Source organism: Elaeis guineensis, chromosome 11, assembly GCF_000442705.2.
Source record: "Elaeis guineensis isolate ETL-2024a chromosome 11, EG11, whole genome shotgun sequence".
In the NCBI taxonomy this organism is placed as follows: domain Eukaryota; kingdom Viridiplantae; phylum Streptophyta; class Magnoliopsida; order Arecales; family Arecaceae; genus Elaeis; species Elaeis guineensis.
Window position 1 is genome coordinate 114,708,297 of NC_026003.2, and position 20,025 is coordinate 114,728,321.

Sequence of the window (20,025 nt, forward strand, 5' to 3'; positions counted from 1 at the left end):
GCTTGGTGCATGAGGATATAATCGTCACTCAAACGAAAGAAAGCGGGGCAGCCTTGAACTGGGAATAAACATCCGCTTCAGGTTAATTGTTTCTGAGAGAGGACGAGTGTTAAGATTTGATTCTTTGAGATTCGATCCACACTGAGCCCACAATGAGGTCCGCGATGAAGAACGGAGTCTAATGAGCCCAAGATCAGCCCAAACGGAGACGGATGAAGGAGATATACTCGATAGAAGATGCAATGAAAATCAAAGCGGCGGAGGCCGACCACAGCGTGCGGCTCGGCCGCGAGCGCGTGGTCCAATGTACAGACACGCGGGCACACGCGGGCATGGCCCAGGCCCAACCGGGCGCGCGCTGCACGGCCCATGCAATACCCCTCACGCAGTCCATGCGCAGTGCGTGGATCAACAGTGCATCGGAACCTGTGTGGACAGAGCGGACGTTTCTACTTAGTTTCTCGCGGTCCACAGTGGACCGACGAGCATTTTCCTATGATTTCTCATGGTCTACGGTAGTGTTTGTGGACCTATTGCATGATCGGACAGCTTGGAGCATTGCCGGTCTTGATCTGACAGATCTGGAAGTTGTTTGGTGCTGTTAAGAAGCCTGATTCATTTTGGATTCGGGATTGAGATCGTTCATAGGCCTATAGAATCACCTATTGACAGAACAGAGGTGTATGCGGTTGGTTGTTCAATAGAGGACCCAGAGCAGTAGCAGAGGCGAAGTACCGACGGAGAGCAGGAGCAGGGTGCTTCAGGCAGATTGTCAGGCAACGGACAGCGATCGTTTCAGGAGTTCAGGGAGATCTTCTTAAAGAGAGCTTTTGTGAGGGAGAGCTTCTTGTGAGGGAGAGAATAGGTGTACGAGGGTTGAGGTGTGATATCCTCTTGTAATTTTTTTCTTTTCTTATAATGAAGCTTGCATGCTCTGTAGAGACGAGCTTTTTCTGACTAATCTACGTATTTGATTATTTTTATTTTATTTATTCTTTTTTTCTACTACGATGCATGATATCGAAAATGTCCTGTGGAGGTGGTGTCCTGGTCAGATATCCCCAGCAAATGATATCAGAGCAAGGTGGTATCAGAACGCAGATTGCGGCGGTGGTGAGCAAGATTGAAGATGGAGAAGACAGGATCAATCAACATGGAGATCAATAGGTTTAATGGAAAGAGCAATTTCTCCTTATCGCAGGTAAGGGTAAAGGACATGCTCATCCAGCAAGGGTTGATCGATACTCTCTTATGTGAGGAGAAACCGATCATCATGGAGGTGCAGAATTGGAGATAACTTCAGATGCAGACGGTGAGTACGATCCGCTTGTACCTAGCGAATGAGATGGTGATTCATATGCTTGGCGAGACTTTCCCAACGATACTGTGGTCGAAGCTCGAGGAGTTGTATATGGTGAAGTTTCTCACCAATATCTTCTTCTTTTGGAGATAGTTCTACCAGCTGCGGATGATTAAGGGATAGAGCGTGCTGAAGCATCTCAGTCACTTTCAGAAGATCCTCACCGACCTTCTCAGTATTGACGAGAAAGTTGAGAAGAAGATCAAAGCGCTGGTCTTGCTAGCATCACTTCTCTTTCATATGAGTCCTTAGTGACTACTCTTCTAGTGAGAAAGAGCATCATCAAGATGAACGAGGTCACTGCGGCGATTCTTCAAAATGAGGTTCTCAGGAGGGAGAACCCAACTTCGAGCTCAGATGGCAGCTAAGCTTTGGTGGTTTCTGAAGGAGTAGGAGGCGATAGACGGAGCGATAGAAGATCACGACAAAGGCGGTCCAAGTTCAGGATAAGGGATTTGAGCAACACCAGATGTTATCAATGTGACGAGTTAGAGCATCTAGTCAGAGATTGCTCTCAACTTAGAGATTAAATGAGGGCTACTGCAGCGACGGTCAGTAGCGAGTCAGAGAGTGATGTCCTGGAGATATCTGATGAGGTATCTACTTCTTTCCAGCATTGAATTTTAGATTTTGCATGCACCTATCATGTATATTGTAAAGAGGAGCAGTTTGACTCTCCGGAGAGCAGTGAGAATACTGTTTATCTATCGGATGGATCGAGCTGTATGATCAGAGGCATCGGGATGGTCAGCTGGAAGACACATAATGGTGTAGTAGGAGATTGGGAGAGGTCCAATACATATCCGATTTCAGGTGAAATCTTATCTCACTGAGCAGACTGGATTTGAGAGGCTACATGACGGTAGCTGGCGGAAGAATCCTGAAGGTGTTGCACGGCGATAGGATTATTCTGAAGGGAAAGAAGAGAACAAGAGAACATTACTACCTAGCAGGGAGCCCAGTGCGAGGTGGAGCTTCAGAAGTCAGGAGGAGCCCAAAGTGAGGTGGAGCTCCAGATGGAGGTGGATCGGGCACGAAACGGGAGACTCGGGAGGATGAGAGGCGATATTGCAGGGTGAGATTCTTATTGCTGTAGGATGATACCTCAAGCAGATCTCAGATCAGGAGGAGCACAGTATACGATGGAGATGGGATTGAGCGGCTTGGCTCGACTCCCATGTCTATTTATCCATGATTAGCAGGCGATTGTCCTAGGACATGGGGGCGAGAAGATCCAGAAGCTCTCAGAGTTAGGAGGAAGCCGAATGTCGAGTCGAGGTGGAGATTGTTAGGATTTGATGTCTCAAAATTCGATCCACACTGAGTCTACAGCAAGGTCCGTGATGACGAACGAAGTCCAACGAGCTCAAGATCAGCTCAAATGGAGATCGAATGAAGGAGATACACTCGATAGAAAATGATACGAAAATCAGAATGGTGGAGGCCGGCAGCAGGCTGGCAAAGGCCGTGGTGGCGCGATCGCACGTGGCAGCATGCGGACGCACGGGCATGCGTGGGCGCGGACGCACAGGCCTAGGCATGTGCACTGCGCGGCCCGTGCGATACCCCTCACACGGTCCATGCATAGTGCGTGGACCGGCGGTCCACGAGGACCCGCATGGATCGATATTTTCTCTTAGTTTCTCACGGTCCACGATGGACCGACGAGCATTTCTTTATGGTTTCTCACAGTCTACGGTGGTTTTCGTAGACCTGTTGCACGATCGGACGGCTTGGAGTGTTGTCGGTTTTGATCTGACGGGTCTGGAAGCTGTTTGGTGCTATTAGGAAGCCTGATTCATTTTGGATTCAGGATTGAGCTCATTTAGAGGCCTATAAAATCACCTGTTGACAGAACAAAGGTGTGTGCGGTTGGTTATTCGGTAGAGGACCCAGAGCAGCAGCAGAGGTTAGATGCCGACAGAGAGTAAGAGTAGGGTGTTTCTAGCAGGCTATCAGACAGCGGACAGCGGTCACTTCAGAGGTTCAGAGAGATCTTCCTAAAGAGAGAGCTTTTATGAAGGAGAGCTTCTTGTGAGAGAAAGATTGAATGTACGAGGATTGAGGGTGTGATCTCTTCTTATAATTTTTTTCTTTTCTCATAGTGAAGCTTGCATATCCCGTGGAGTTGGATCTTTTCTAGCTGATCGATATATTTGATTATTTTTATTTTATTTTATTTTTTTTACTATAATATTTGGTATCAAAAAAATTATGCGAAGATGATATTCTGATTAGACATCCTCAACAGACAAGAAGTAGTGCAAGTCCCCCACTGATCTGTCAAACCAATGGAGCTGTCGGGGGTTTGGTGTCTTCGGACTTGGATTTCAAATGTCGCATGTTGGAGAACCTCTGGATCTCATGTTTGCTTTCAGAGTCATCAAGACACCTATCACGTTCAATTTGATCTTTTTGCAGACAGATAATATCAATTTTGCCTTGGTCTTGATGAGTTTACAAACACATCTCCTCTTGTCAGGAAACTCAAGTACTCTGACATTCCAAGTGATATCACAAATACCTTGGTAAATGACTCTATATCACTGTCACCATCAAACTTTCCAAACCTCAGCTAAAAATTTTACCCTCTATTCCAAAAAATTATGTTTCTGTGTCAACATAGAATTGTTGACAGATTGACCCATTAGGGTGGATAGGGGTTGTATCTTTCACGTGAAGGAAGGATTCAACTTTCGTGCGAACACACCGTTGGATCATCCAATGCACAGCTCTCACGGCAATCCAAACTCCATTATCCATCTGCTCAAATCTCAAAGTGATCAGTGAGTGATCAAACGGTGCATTTGTGTGAGGGAAGGCGAAGCCTTCTTTGGTACAAAAGATGCAACCCCATCCCCATCAGAGTAGCCGATCACCATTCCATAAGAGCAGGCATCTGCCAAGCCTCTACTCGGAGAATATAATTAGTTTTTTTTAGACCTTTAAACAATAGAATCTAAGGAGAAAAATAAAATTACATGGATCTACAATTTGTCCACTTATGGTTCCATTGGAATTTTTCCTTTCAACAATCAAAGACTAAACATGGAACTAGCAATGATGCATATGTGGAAGGACGGTACACCATGCATGGTCCTGCTGATTCATTGATGTCCACAATGTTCACATTAGGTTTTGAAGTTGCTTCGTTTGGTTTATGGCTCACTATAGCCTCTGTACCATCACAATAATGTGGAGTTGCAGTATCTCATCAACCCTCTCTCTACATCAACTATATAGCTGCGATCTAGAACCAGATTTCTATGAGGACACTCGTAGGTATGTGTTTAGTCTAACATCAATTATGTATCATAGAAATCCGAAATACAGAATCAAAAAATCTAAATAATATTTATGACTTATTTTTTGGATAATATTTTATATCCAATAAATATTATCAGAGTGGATTCCGCTCGTGATTTATGTGGATTAAGAGATTTTGCAGCATGGACACTTTTGAGATTGACTATAGGCTAACCATCATATTTCTAATTGAATTTGTTTAAATTTAGATCCTTAACTTGGTAAGGATACTAAGACTAAAACGAAAAGAGCATGCAAGGACTCGTGCAGTTGTGTATTGAAAAAAACTTGAATATTTATAAAGGACTAAATAATCCAGATAATAGCTTCTACCTAGTTTTTTGGATGAGATCCTAGGTCATAATAATTTCAATCACATTTGGTACCACATGGATGCTAAGATCTTGTTCCATTTTAGTTCTGCATGATGAGTGCAAAGACCATGTAATGTTGAGTATCCTGAAGATGCTCTTTTTTGATAAGATCCTGTGGAAGCTCTTGACACGAACGTATTATGAATTATTTGTTATTAACTTGTGCTTCATAGGTATGGTTGTAGAGTCTGGAAATGAAATTGCAAGTCTTTACTCTTTACTCTTTCTTCTTTCTATACTTTTCATCGCGATGCATTCTGGAATCTCCTCCTTCACTTGTATTTACCTAAACTATTACACTTCTTTCATGAATATATCATTTTTAATTATGCAAAATTGTTTCAGTATATCTAGACTAGAACTTCAAATTACAATCATAGTATGCTGGAATCTGGGAGAGTGAATCAACTCTTCATAGAATGACATTTCAATCCCTCTTGTTAACTTCACTTCTAACATTAATGCTGCTTTGAGCGCAAGGGCAAATCTGACAACTTCAGATTGTGCCAAATATTTAGCATGATAATGTTTTATATAATTAACTACAATTTAGGCTCCATCATGGTTCCGATATGCTTGATGGTGTGGAAAATTGGATGCCTGATTTTTTTCAAATTAGTCTTAAGTTGTCATGTGGAACAGGCTTCAATTTGAACCTCAAGCGGAATGGTGATCACGGGATTATTTGCACCACCAATGGGTGGAAGTATGTTTGTAGTAACTCTAACCAACAACAAACAATAATTGACGAAACAGTGATAGCAACAAAAACCACAAAACAGGAGCCTAGTAATAGTACAAGTAACTTTAGTTAGACACGTGACTAGCAATGAAGATGATCTAATGGAGTTCAGGGGTAGCGTACACCTTATTCAAGGACGTTTAGTTCATGCATTATAAAATGTCTTTGGCTCATCCATTTCCATAATGCAACCAAGAAAAATAAGAACTTCACTACTAATTGCATCAATATTCTCATTACAATTCCACTTTGTCCTTTAATAATCTTGTATCTAGAACGCTTTACTCCCTTTTAAATGCTTCAACCTAAGGAGCCAATGTCGGAGTACCACCTCTTGCCATAAAAGTCCTGAACTTAGCAAACAAAAGCTAGAAAATTTTCTCTTTTAAAAGTTAAATTTTAGAATTAGACACTCGAGTATTGAAAAAAAAACTCAAAAAAAAAAAAAAAAAACAATGTATAAATGAATCATTTAATGAAAGAAATGATATGAACGATAAAGAGTGAAAGAAGCCCAATACATATGCCCTAAATGTAGCTTGCAACAATATAACACAAAACATATCAAGCTCTAGAGGCCATATCCTTTTCGAATTGTGAAAGTTCAGAAATAAAGTCTAAAATCTTAGCCAATTTCAATCATGAAATTCCTAGGAAAACCAATTTAAGCCTGCTTTTGGCCTCAAAAGAAAAATAAAAAGGAGGGCTTGATTGACTTAAAAACGGAACTCCGGAAAGTAATTAGCAATTAGATATGTTTGCAATGCACAAAAAGCTAAAATGTGGAGGGCTGCGTGGAAATTTCTGTGAAGCATCAACCTCCTGACCACATTTCCCCTGCAAAACCATCCCCACCTGCCCGTGTATGGCATTTAATTGGGGAGGAATAGTGATGCACCACACAGATGAGTATGTGTTTGAAGGGCAAGGCTGATGACCATCACATGCTTGCCTAGCAATGCCTTATCAGACCATTTGTGTTTCAAAAATTATTAGGTAAAATCACATAAGATTTGAAGTTTTTGGAGAAGAATAAGAATTAAATTAAATTCCACTTTCATGTCGCCAACTGCAAGTTGTGTACAAATTTAATTTTCAATGCCTTCACATTCCAATCCTAACTGGTAATTTCTTTTAAAACATTTTTACCGCACTCTAGTAGATCCCAACTACCAACTTTAGACTACTCCAGTGAAAAGGACCATGTTTACGTAGTTATGAACATCATGGCCTGGAAATTTTATTCACAGAGATACATCCCTTTGAGAATGTCGTAGAATTCCACAGCAATGCCCGAAGGGTAAATGATGAAGGAAGAAAACATCCATGTAAAATTCCGAAATAAAGTTCCATTGCGTTGCTATATGTTTTGCATGCTCATAAAAAAACTACTGAATTATTGGATTTGAGGAGGTTAAAAACACCATTTTTGCCATCGCCATGGCAACAAAAGAGAACTCATGCACAACTTCTTATCTTATCTAGACCTACATAGCTATAAAGGCTTATTAGGACAGCTTTCTTGGCTAGTCTTCAGTTAAGATTGTAGACAATGTCGAACAGTGATGACAATTAATGACGAAGTGAAAAAGAAGAAGAAGAAAGAAAGAAAGAGACTACGACAGATGTCAGCCCATGCGTTAATTATTTGGAGCGACAGAGGCATGTTGGGCATTCATGAAGTGACTGTTGATACAGTGGGAGGTATGGGAAATGATGGGCCATGCGATAATGAGCACACTGGAGCCGCCAAACACTTGTTCATGCTTTAACTTGTCCACAAGTCCCACTGAGTGGGTCTGGTTCAGACAAAAAGAAATGCCTCCATTCCATTACATGCGGGGGCAAGAGTTGGAGCTTTGAAACAGGGATGAGAGATGTCAGGAAGAAAAGGCTGAGCTAATGAGAACAAGATACAGGGATTATTTTTGAGGGCGAAGTGTTGGTCTTGTCAATAACCATAAGTGTGTGGATGCGATCCATCCATGGAGAATACGATGGATAACGGTGTAATAAGACTTAGGGTTCCAGGGCTTTCAGAAGTTATCAGATTGTAGTTGTTTAGTTTTGGGTATCATGTCTTCCACTTACCATGAGCTGGGTTACACTGGCTGCAGAGATACGATGCACCGTTTTTCCTGCCTTTAGAACAAGGCTCCCTAGATCCCCAAGGATCATTTTCCAATCATGAACAGATATTGGTATTTCTTCCCAATTTTTTTAACCTCCTCTGGCTGTTGGAAATGGATATTCTTGGCAAGACAATTCATCACAGCTCATAACAGCCAGAGCAAACAATCAAGAAAGATGATCGTTCGTTTCGTAATCAGAGGAGATTCACATCCCATAACCAAAGGAGGTTTGCTGCATAATTATTTGTTAAATAAGACGTATGAGTTACAATTTATAATTACCTTCTCCTGTTAATTAATATATGTTTAGAGATTCATAAGAAAATAGATGGTGAAAAGTCTTTTGAATTCCTCTTTTGTCTCTGCATTCTATGGCATCAGAGCAGAATGCTCTCTGCATCACAGACCGAGATGTAGCAATTCAAGCATGGTGAAGAACAAACCAGCGATGACAAACCAGAGCTTTCTATGGAAATCACAGTTCTACCTGATCCTTTGTAGCTCACAAGTTCTTCATCACATTGAGGACGATGAACCTGCAACTATCGTCAAAGGAGGGATCGAGAAAGTGAATCTAAAATATGAAATCTTGTCTAAAAAATGACAGAATTCTTACTAGTTGGCTTCTAAAAACCATGACAGGAAGTCCTTCGTTTAGTTGTCGGATATAGCACCACAAGACAAATCTGGAGATGCTTGGAGGTACATTTTCTCACATCTACAAAGGAGAAGAAATGCAACTAAAGCTTTAACTGGCTGTGATGAAGGGAAATCAGCCATTGGATGAGTTTGTCAGGAAGTTCAAAATCTTATGTCAGTCTCATAGCTATACAACAGACCATGCAGTGGACAAAGTCTTCCAACTGTCAAGATCCTTGGGACCTCATTACTAGGTCTGTGACTTGGCAGTTCTATCAAAACCATCATATCTAACTCTCAGTCAATAAGTGTAATGGGTTTACAGGGCTTGGGACAGCAGCTAGCTTTGCAAGATGATGAAGAACAAGCAAAGGCACCAAATCATGCTCATGCCTTTATTGCTCGAGGGGGAAGAGCCGTGGCAAGAACAATGGAAAGTGTAACTTCAACTCCCAATGAAGGGGCTTTGTCCGAGATGATGGATATAACAGAAACTCCTTCATGAATAACCACCCACGACCTCAATGAGGAACTTCTCAAAACAATCAGCAAGCATCATCACAAGCTGCACAACAATTTCTCCAAAGTGATGTTCTTTGTCAGATTTGTGGAATTGTTGGTCATACTGCAATAAAGTGTTGGTATGGATTTAATCATGCATACCAAAGTGAAGACTTACCTCGAGCCTTTACAGCAACATCTGCTTAATTATGGAGATCCGAGCTTTTATGTGGACACCAGGACAAGCTCACACATGACATTCGACCTGTATTCTTCATACCATTTCTGACATGTGCTCAATGTTCATATTGTTGATGGCACGCTCTCCCTGCGATGCTTAATGGAACATCATCTATGGGGTTTATTTTGAATTGAAGAATGTGTTGGTAGTGCCTGTATTAAAGAACCTACTTTTGGTTAGTTCATTCAAGAAATATTCATGCATGTTTGAGTTCTCATCCTCTGGTTTTGTGATAAAGGATCTGATAACAAATTTTAACAGAAGTGAGTAAAAAGGGACAACTCTATGCACTGGATGAACAAACAGAACATGCACTGGCTGCAATTAAGGAAGACAAGGCTGGAGAATCAATGACATCAGCATTTAGGTCATCCCCTTTCTCGTATTTTGGAAACTTTAGCTTCAAAAAATATTATCAAAGTTTCTTCTTGGACACAGCCATCTAGATTGTGCACAGCTTGCCAAAAGTTGTAAACTTCCTTTTTTGAATAAAAATGAAAAACCAGAGTTCCTTTTCAAAAGGTTCATGTTGATTTATGGCGTCCTTTGTTCTATTCAACATATTCAATATGATGTCATTTTTGTGATGACTTCAGCAGGTTTACATGGCTTTATCCTCTCAAAAGGACATCTGTTTTTTTTTTTTTTAATTATTTTTACCTGCTTTCTAAAATTTTTGAGGATGATCTAGAACCAATATGAAAAGACCATCAAGGTCCTCCAGTGTGATGAGAGAGGTGAGTTCGCAAAAATTGGTTCTCTAACACAGCTCAGTGTGGAACTAGAAAAATGTCTTGCCTCATAACTCTTGAACAAAATGGCATTGTAGAAGGAAGTATCATCAGATTGTGGAAATAGGATTAAAATGCTCATTCATTCCAATTTGCCGTTGAAGTACTTGGCTTGAAACTTTTCCAACAGCAACATAGTTAACCAATTTCCTGCACCAGTACTTGGCTTGGACACACCTTCCTATAGATTGTTTCAAAAGAATCTGGACTATTCATTTTTGAAATTTTTTAGTTCCTATGCTATCCATATCGTAGAAACTATGCATCATACAAGCTTTAGCCTCGATCTATATGATGTTTGTTCATTGGTTACAGCCCCCTTCATAAAGGATATCGATGTCTAAATCCATCTACACGAAGGATGTACAATTCCTGACATGTAGTATTTGATGAGACATTTTCTACCAAAATATTCTTGAATATTTATCAAAAAGTGCTGATATGCAAGGTAGCTAAATGCATACCCAGATAAAGATGAAGGGATACGAGAACCAATACAGTTATAATCCTCTTCTCCAAGCGATGTGCAAAATTCTAATGACATAAACTATGTTACCTGCAGCTAGATTGAATTTCATCACACACTTTGAAGATCCAAGCTCAACCACATTACATTCAAGCCATCCTGAGCCAATGCAAGTTGAACCGACCCACTTAGCCTCACCAGATACCATTCTAGTAGCATCAACAATCAATGGCTCAGACACCTCCAGCCATTCTAATGGACTTATAACAACTACAGATACAAATTCATCAGTCCAATGTCCTACAGAATCAAGAAATACAAGCCCGACACAACATAGCCTACCCCGTGTAGGTTGTTGGAATCACCATCTAGCTTAAAACAAGCTAGGAATCTTAGGGGAGATCCTAAAAGAAAAATAAGTCTCCTCTATTCTAATCTAGGGTTTTGTGCATGCAAATAAAATAAGAAAGGAGATGAAAGAGAGGGAGAGAAAGGAAGGGGGATGGTGGTGCCCAAACTCTTCAGAAGCTCATTCTACTTCTTCCTTGGTTACAATAGGATCTAGGGTTTAGAGTTTCACGAAAGTAAGAGATGTTAAAAGACGGAAAGTTTAAGGTTAAGGCTAGGGTTTTTGTGCAATGAATTTGTCGAGTTTTCCTATTCTTGCAGATACATCACTTGTCGTTCACGTATAACCATGAAACAAATAGTTCCCTTCAACTTATACTAAATATTAGAGATCATGCTCCTAAAATATTGGCAACCAGAGATCTAGCTTTAACTTGCTTGTTTAGGTCTAAGTGGATATGAGCAACTTCAACAGCAGACTATACCAAAAGAACACTGTACATCACTAATTTTGAGTGGTTAAAAAAAATAGTTTTTAAGTTAGGTAATGTGCTACATAAAGATGTCTTGGATCTTCATTTGTGGAGTATATGAATGTATGCATGCATTCACGTAGATAGGCATACATTTATAACTTGGCTTTCCTGAATGGCTTGAAGAAATAGAATGTAAAATCTGCAAGCAGTAGGAACGGATAACAATAGTTCTAACCCTAAAGTTGGTGTGGTACCGCCAGACAAGTTAAAGGAACAGAGAGAAGGGAATAAGCTCATTGGTGTATTCTTTCTCACCCAAGAGAAAGAAGCACTAATAAACTCCCAGATCCAGTAACCAACTATGTTGCATGAGCTCCCTAGTCACACAAGCATTCTCCTTCAGTTTACAAAGTAAACAATAGATATTGTCTGACTTTAAATAAAACATAGTTTAAATTTTGCATATTATGGTCCTGATTAGACATGTCAAGAAAGGGATCTAGCAATTCTTCTCTTTTCTCCACAAAAAAAAAAAAAGGGGGGGGCAAAAGGCAAACCTTATCATAGTGGCATCATGCTAACTACTGCAAAAAATGGAATCTTAACAGATGAACTAACGAATAAGCAAAGAACATACCTGCTCCATTCGCATGAAGGCATCAATATATTGAGTAAAGGCAGAGTAAGCCAGCTGACAGCTAGATGTGACAAGATCTGGTGGCCAACTACGCTGCAGATTATAGAGAATGGCCTGATAATTATACACAAAAGATCCAATAGCATTAGAAATACATTTAGCAGCTTAGTAAACAAAAATGATAATTACCTAAATGTAAACCAGTATCTATTCCATACTACAGATATTTGGATTTGGACAGCCATGTTTAATTAAAAACATGTCAGGGCGTACTGTCTACCTGTTCAGAAGTTAAAAAGAAATGGCAATTATGTAGATTAGCCAGCTCTAGAATTGCACATAACCTCATCCAGACTATATATAGTCTGGATGAGGTTATGTGCGTGTGCGTGCGTGCGTGTGTGTAACAGAATTTCATCACCCAATAAGAAATAGTTACAGAAGGACTGCAAATTATAATATAATATACCTTACTTTAGCAAATTAACAGGAAAGTGGGCTAGCACATAAAATTTAGAAGCCTACATGGAATTTGTCACAAGAAAATACTTGAGCTTTTTCAGGCTGAAGAAGGACACTGTTTCCAATACGATGAGGGATGAGGCCTTGAAGTAAAAGTGCACTTCAGTAATCATAAGAAAAAACAAGATTTAATACAAATCATCATTAGGATGCAACTTTTTATCTAAATAAATGGGCACCACTAAAAAGATCTGCGAAACTAGCTTTAAGCTAGATATCTGCCTTGGAAATAAGTAAACAATGATGGCTCAGGGCCAAAGTAACATCGCTAAAACAAAATAAAGGATTCTAAAAATTCTCACACCAACTGCTCCTCCTAACCCTGATAGACCTTGATTATGGAATGCTGCACATCCTGTTCTGATAGATACAAAGCACAATATTTGGAATTGAATCCCATATATTAATTCTTAGCACACTATCCAAAATAAATTGTAATTCAGAGAAGAAACTCGACTAAATCAATTGACAGAAACATCTTATAGCTGAGATCTAGACCTACTCACAGCATTCACAATGAAGAGTCCACCATATACAGCCAATTTGGAAGCCCTATCCTGTATACTGTTATATACCAGACAAAGATGTAAAAATTCAGGTTGCAGAACCAAATGCATGGCCTTCAGAAGCAAGTGGAAATGCTGTGTATCAGAACTAAAAAATATGCCATGTAAGCCATAGATCTGAAACAAGATAGTGTTATCCAAAAAAGTAGCCCTTGAACTTGTACCAAAAAAATTCATGCCCCACCACAAATTCAATTAAAAATCCAAATGTATATTTCATTAAACTTTGTAATCCTTCAAGTTATTAGTACAATCTTCCCAATGCCCTTTATACTATCTCCTATACCGAAAGGACATCACTACTATTTCCATTTACAGTGTTAATTATGCAATTATACTGCCTCCTTCAAGTCATTCAGATACACCCTACACTGAATCACTGTCTTCCCAACCCGAAACCCTGGAACCACAGTAAACTCGACCTTCGGCCGTGACTTCTTCCCATGGTCCGAGCCGAACATGACTGCCCTTCGGACAATACTCTCCATGTAAACCATGGAGAATTCAGTCCCCCCTGCCACCTGAAAGATTTCCACCGCCGGATCATATGCCCACGCCAACTTGTGGAGTGTCCACATCGAGCTGGCCATGTTCACAAATGGCTCATAAAGAGGGCTTGAGGACTGCAGCGAACCCCACATGGACTCCCCATGGTATGAATCCCCCCAAAAAGTGGACTCCATGCCTGGATGAATGAGCTGATGATACTTCCTCTCACAGAACTTTGCAAAATCGCAACTTGGACTTCCACTGATCAGCTCCAATGGATCAACGGTCGAATGCTCGATGAATTGCACAAGAGAATTCATTCTCCGAGTACTTACATCAATCCCGTCAGACCCAACTCCACCACTATCTTCCAAACAGAAGCCAGCAGAATCGAACCCTCCAAACATCCCCAAACAAATATAGGACAGAATGGCATAGCGGCAATGCCCCGGCTTCGCGTAATCCACATTCGGGTAGATCGAATTGGCCGCCAAATCCAAATCCCACCCGGATCTCTTCATCAAATCCACCAAGCACCGTGCGAATCGGTGCACGACCCTGCAAGTGTCCTTGAGCACCGAGTCAAAGACGCCAATCGACAGCAGGGCCTCGACTTTCCCATCCGGCGGGGCGCAGGCCCTGTCGAGCCGCCTCGCGAGCTTCGAATTGGCCTCCTCAATGTCCCGAAGCCTCTGCCTCAGGGCGGCCGCCTCGGCGTCCTTCTTGTCGATGTCGGATTGGAGCTGGTTGACGACGGCGTCGAAGGTGCGGAGGAGGTTCTGGTTCTCCTGCACCTGGGCCTGCAAATGGGACGAGAGGGGAAGAACCGGCCTAGAGCTAGGGCTAGGGTTTTGCAAGTAGGAGTGCTTCAAGTCGGATAAGCGGCGGAGGTGGGAGACGGCGGTGCGGTCGGCGGAGCGGACGGCGTCGGGGAGGAGGGGTGAGTGGGCGGTCTGGAGGTGGAGGTAGGCTGCCTGGAAGGAGGAAAGGGTAGCGAAGAGGGCGGGAATTAGGGTTTCGGGGTCGGCCTGCGGGGGTTGGGGGAGAGGGTCGGGCTTCAGGACGACGACGCGCTGGCCGGTGATGATCTCTTCGGGGACGGGGTCGAGATCGACGGCGGCGGAGATGCTCTCCCGCTCCTCCCCCTCCTCCTCTTCGTCCTCGGCAAAGAACTCGATGGTTTTGGTCTTGAAGGCTAGTGCGAATTTCTGAAGCATTTTGGGCGAGAGATGGAGCGGTCCGAGTCCCACCAACGGGTCACAAAAAGGGCATTGGGATGGAAGGATGAGCTCAGGAGCGAGGGAGGGGGGCTTTTCTAATCTTTTTCCTCTCTTTTCCAAGTTTCTTTCTCTCACTTTGCCTTGGGAGTTCTGCTTTTGTTTTTGGAGTGGGGGAGAAGAAGAGGAAGGGACTGAGGAGAGAAGAAGGGATACTGGTTGATGAGATAAGAGGAGAAAGGGGGAAAAGGGAAGTATCCGGAGAAGTCCCAGTGGAGAAGTTTTGTCTCCTGAGGTGTCAATGAGGTGGGCTTCTTTTTGTGATTTTTTTTTTCTTGGCTTTTGCTTCTTCTTTTTTTTTTTTTCATGCGTCACGCTTGATGGGATCATATAATTTTATTAGCAATGATAATGGAGGACAAATCCGCCGCACTTTGCATTAAATAATGCATGATAATCTCTTTGATTAACACTTTTCCTTTTGTTAGAAGATTTTACTAACTACTTTAGTGAGACCTAATCAATTGAGAACTGTGATGCGTGGGCTGTGGAACTAGATTTGTTAATGAATGATTAGTCTTTGGGTAAGACTAGCTCGACTGTGAGTGGTAGGGCATAAAATTTTTCCTCGTGTACTAATAATTAGTTTGGTGCAACAACTTGTTACGTGCAACAAAATAAGGTAGTTGGGTGCAGATAAGGGGACTTATTTGAGTTATTTGAATAAGCTCTGGTTTGGTCAACCTCTCTCTAAGTATGGGTGGGAGAAGGTGAATCCAATTGGCTAGAGCCACAATTTGGTATGAGTTGGACATATTCCATTTGGACGAAGGTGAGATGTTTGCTTGCATTCACCAACTTGATTCCAAAGTTGTATTGAGTTAGGTTAATGGCTAAGGGTGTTTAGCAAATTGTGCATGACGAGAGAAAAAAATAAAATCTTGGGCCTCACCCAACCAAGCGGAAATAGCTGATATGCATTAGAATATTATTTCAAATTGTATATATTAATATGTATATGGTACATATGATGTTACCATATACGACAACCACATGTCGTCAAGCACAAAGGGTGCCTCATCAGAATCTTGCAGCTGTATCTATCAATTAAATAAAAAGTTGAATGTAGTAATCACTATATCTTAATCAGATAGCTGTTATCTTATGCCATTTAAAATCTCATATAGAAATTTTTTTGTGCACAATGGGTGGTGCAAAAAATTCGATATAGAGCACACCGTCTTATCCGATTGATCTATATAGTTATCACTTTTCAATATATATTTAATACCTATAGATCATTTTTTTGATTTAAAAATTTTGTATGACGAAAATATCTCTACTCTTTGGTTATGACATCTTTTTACAAAAATTATGACACCTGTTCAAAAAAATTATGACACTCCGATACTAAACAAAAAATTAAAAATATTAACCCTTCCTACCAATACTTACTGTAATCCATGGTCTAAATTATAAATCCCATAATATCATAATATGCCACAGATGATAAATATAGACGAAAACAGAATTATGACATATTTTCTTAAAAATTATGTCATCCTTCATAAAAATTATGACACCCCGATACTAAATAAAAAATCAAAAACAAGTGTCATAATTTTTTTAAAAAGATATCATAATTTTTATGAAGAAATATCATAATATATCGTAATTTTTTTCAAAAGATAGGAGCGTCATAATTTTTTTAAAAGAGTGTCATAATTTTTTTTATGAAGAAGTGTTGTAACCAATGGGCAGAAATATTTTTGTCATATAAAATTTTTAAATAAAAAAAAATCTGCAGACATTAAATATATATTAAAAAATAATGATTATGTAGATCAATCGGACAACATAGTGCACTCCACAATCAAATTTTCTACACCGTCCGCGGTGCACAAAGAATTTTTCAATCTCATAATAGCTCATCTCTCTCCAATGGACTTAACCACATAGTAATTGACATAGAAAATGTGAAGTTAGGTAGGAATTGGGTCTGCTGGTGGGTTTAGGTGGGACTTGGTGTCAGCTAAAGTCGGTTTTCAGGCGACTTACACGCCTACTCCATCATGCTAATTGCCCTCTTGATAAAAAAACATTCAGAAATGGACGTTTCAAAAAGTTAGTGCATCATCAATTGTCTTTTTCTTGATGGTAAAAGGAAGCTGGTAGAAAAGCCACCTATCATTTATCATCAAAAAAGATGTATACAATAACATTATTGTATGAATGAGAAGCGATTTAGATCGGCATTTGAAAATTGATTTCATGGTTCAAAGGCCAAAATAAAAGATTGTAATGATTTTAATAAAAAATACAGATAAACCTAGAAAAAATTAGAGAAACCAAAAAACTCTATAGAAATTAACAAAAGTAAGGAAAGACTTTCCTATTAATGTTAGTGCATAGAAGAACAAGAAGCAAAGGCATTGACAATAAGGTATGCAAAAACAAAGGCAACAAAGGTATATCAACCATTCAAGATCAACAAATACTTCACCTGTAAACACTAAAATTAACAATATTCATGATTCTCAATTAGTTGGTCAAAGCAGTTACCAAAAATGTCCTCCATGGGATCATTCTAGCAAGGGAAAATATGATCAAGTTTTTTACATGTATACTCTCTCAAATATTCAAATTTACATAAATACCCTTTCAAAATTGATATCTACATGTATACCTTTATAAAATATTTTTTTTTTGCATATGTACCCATATCATCTAACATCGTTAAAAATTAATGATTTAAAATTAAAATGACTAAAATATCCTTATGGATAGATGTGTATAAAGAAAAATTTATAAAGATATATATATAAATAATAATTTTATTAAGATATTTATACAAATTTGATTATTTGGAAGGGTATATATGCAAAAAAATTCTTTACATAAATACACCTCTGGCCTCTCTTGGTTTGTTAATTCTTTCCTCATTCCAATAGAAAAAAATTAACATATACAACTAAAATAATAAATTTACTTACTTTATTAATTTACATAGATAAGATGATCTTTTTATCAAATAATAGATTAAAACTATTTTATCTAGAAAATAAACAGATCGTAACCATCCATATTTTCTCTAATGTATAACAATATGCTTCTAAAAAAAATATTTAAATATGATATTAGATGAATAGCTTATACCTTTACATAGAATAGACATAGTTATGTATTTGGACATTATATAACAATAAAAATTTATAATCTTATTATATTTTATTTTAAAAATTTTTATCACAAATATCTTTGAAAAATGTATAAGGTATATCATGTTGTTATAAGATGGATATAATCATCCCATCTTGCATAAAAATAAAATATAATATGATATTTTAATATATAAAATATTATATAATATTATCATTATATTATTATATTTTGTAATATGCTACTACATTGTAGAATAAGAAAGTCTAAATCTATCTAGATGAAATAGATAAAAATTAAATTAGAATTTTTTACGTGTATATCCTTCTAAACATTCAAATTTGCATGAATTTTCTCATGAAATTGCTATTTGTATATATACCCTTATAAATTTTTTTTTGCACATCTACCCAAAAAGATATTTTAGTCATTTAAATTTTAAATCATTAATTTTTTAATGACGTTAAATGATGTGGGTATATGTGCAAAAAAAAAAGAAAGATATATATGCAAAATAAGTATTTTATGAGGGTATATATATATAAATATCAATTTTGAAAGAATATTCATATAAATTTGAATGTTTAGGAGGGTATAAAAGCAAAAAATTCTTCTAGTAAGAAAAAATATGAAACTTAAAAATTTCAAAAATAATAAACCACTAGCTAGTTGTATTTATAAGATTTATGAAAAAAATGAGATCCATGCATTGACTATGTAGTTACTTGTACAAAATGAACAATATCATAACTAATTTAGATGGGATGGGGTTCAGAAGTAAGATCAACTAAACCAAAATTATGAAATGCTAAAACTTCTAATCTATAATTTTTTTTTTCAATATAACAATGGTAATATGAGAGTTAAGATCTAGCTTCTGTCCAAATTTGAGAAGTTCTATAATAATTATCTATTTCTAAAAAAACTCAATCCTAATCATGAGAGGAATGTGATTCAAATTTTGAAAATGACTCCACAAGTATAAATGGAGGATCTTGTACCATAGTTTTGTACATATTAATTAGAAGAAAATAAAAAGCATTTTCTCTACTTTTATCTAATTTATCTTTTAACGAAAAAAATAAGGAATTCAACCCTAATTAGGGGATTTGAACATCGCTAGAATAAATAGAGGAATTATGCAATGGTTTGATTCATATTAATGGAAGTAAAGGGCTTAGAATTTCGCTTTCAAAATTAGTAATATTCTCTATTATTTATCCTAAGATATTTAAGTTTGGAGGATTGAAGAACCTTTATCTTCTTCTTGATCTGACTAAGTTGGTCTCAGAGCATCAACCCTTTTATTTATAAGGTCCTAGTTTATGGTTGAGACTCAATGGGTGGCAAAACAGAAGGAGAAAAATTTTGATGCTTGAAACATTTCAATGAATAAAGGTGAGAAAGGCTTCTACATTAGCAGAAAATGATGTGAGAGGATGTCTCATTCAACTAAAGATAAAAATCACACAACTCAGACAAATGCCTTTGGCTTCTCGGATACTCTCAACAGAAAGCCATCTCTGATGTCTAGTGATGATGATCAATTCTCCATTAAAAAGGACAATCGATTTTCAAGTACTCAAAATATTGATAGGGACTCAGAAGTTTTCTTATCTTTAATTTTAATTTAGCTGGAGACAAATTTGCAAAAATAGAGGAAGCTGTGATTAAAGAGGATCATTAGAATATGTTGCAGACCAATTTGGCTACTTTGGGTATGCTTTGACAGAGTTTAGGTTTAAAAAATGAATCAAAATTTCAAGAAGATTATAGAATCAAAACACCTGATAGAATAAATATATAATATTTGAAAATTGACTTCCTGTTAGGGATTTTATATCAAGCGAGATATCAACATCTAAACCCTAATCCCAATGAAAGAAGTTCTACACTCCATTGGATGATTACTTTCTCTAATAGCTGGCCTTCTTAAGCTCGAAGGAAAACTAGCCTGTGCTATATCCACTTTTGTTGAACAAGAAGAAGCTTCCGCAAAGAGGTAAGGCAACTCCAGGATGACATTTTAATTGCTCAAAATGTGTTTCTCCTCATGCCT

The 20,025-nt window shown here is 38.5% G+C and overlaps 1 protein-coding gene across 1 annotated transcript; it reads right to left on the reverse strand.

Annotated features, from left to right (window-relative positions):
* Positions 1-13,291: 13,291 nt before the first annotated feature.
* Positions 13,292-15,079, reverse strand: LOC105054035 (protein GRAVITROPIC IN THE LIGHT 1-like). Its single transcript, XM_010935412.3, has one exon. The coding sequence runs from the start codon at positions 14,805-14,807 to the stop codon at positions 13,434-13,436; it is 1,374 nt and encodes a 457-aa protein (XP_010933714.1). The 5' UTR covers positions 14,808-15,079; the 3' UTR covers positions 13,292-13,433.
* Positions 15,080-20,025: the final 4,946 nt, after the last annotated feature.

Excerpts from the sequence above, each read along its gene's own strand:
- LOC105054035 (XM_010935412.3), bottom strand. The coding sequence starts at position 14,807 with ATGCTTCAGAAATTCGCACTAGCCTTCAAGACCAAAACCATCGAGTTC.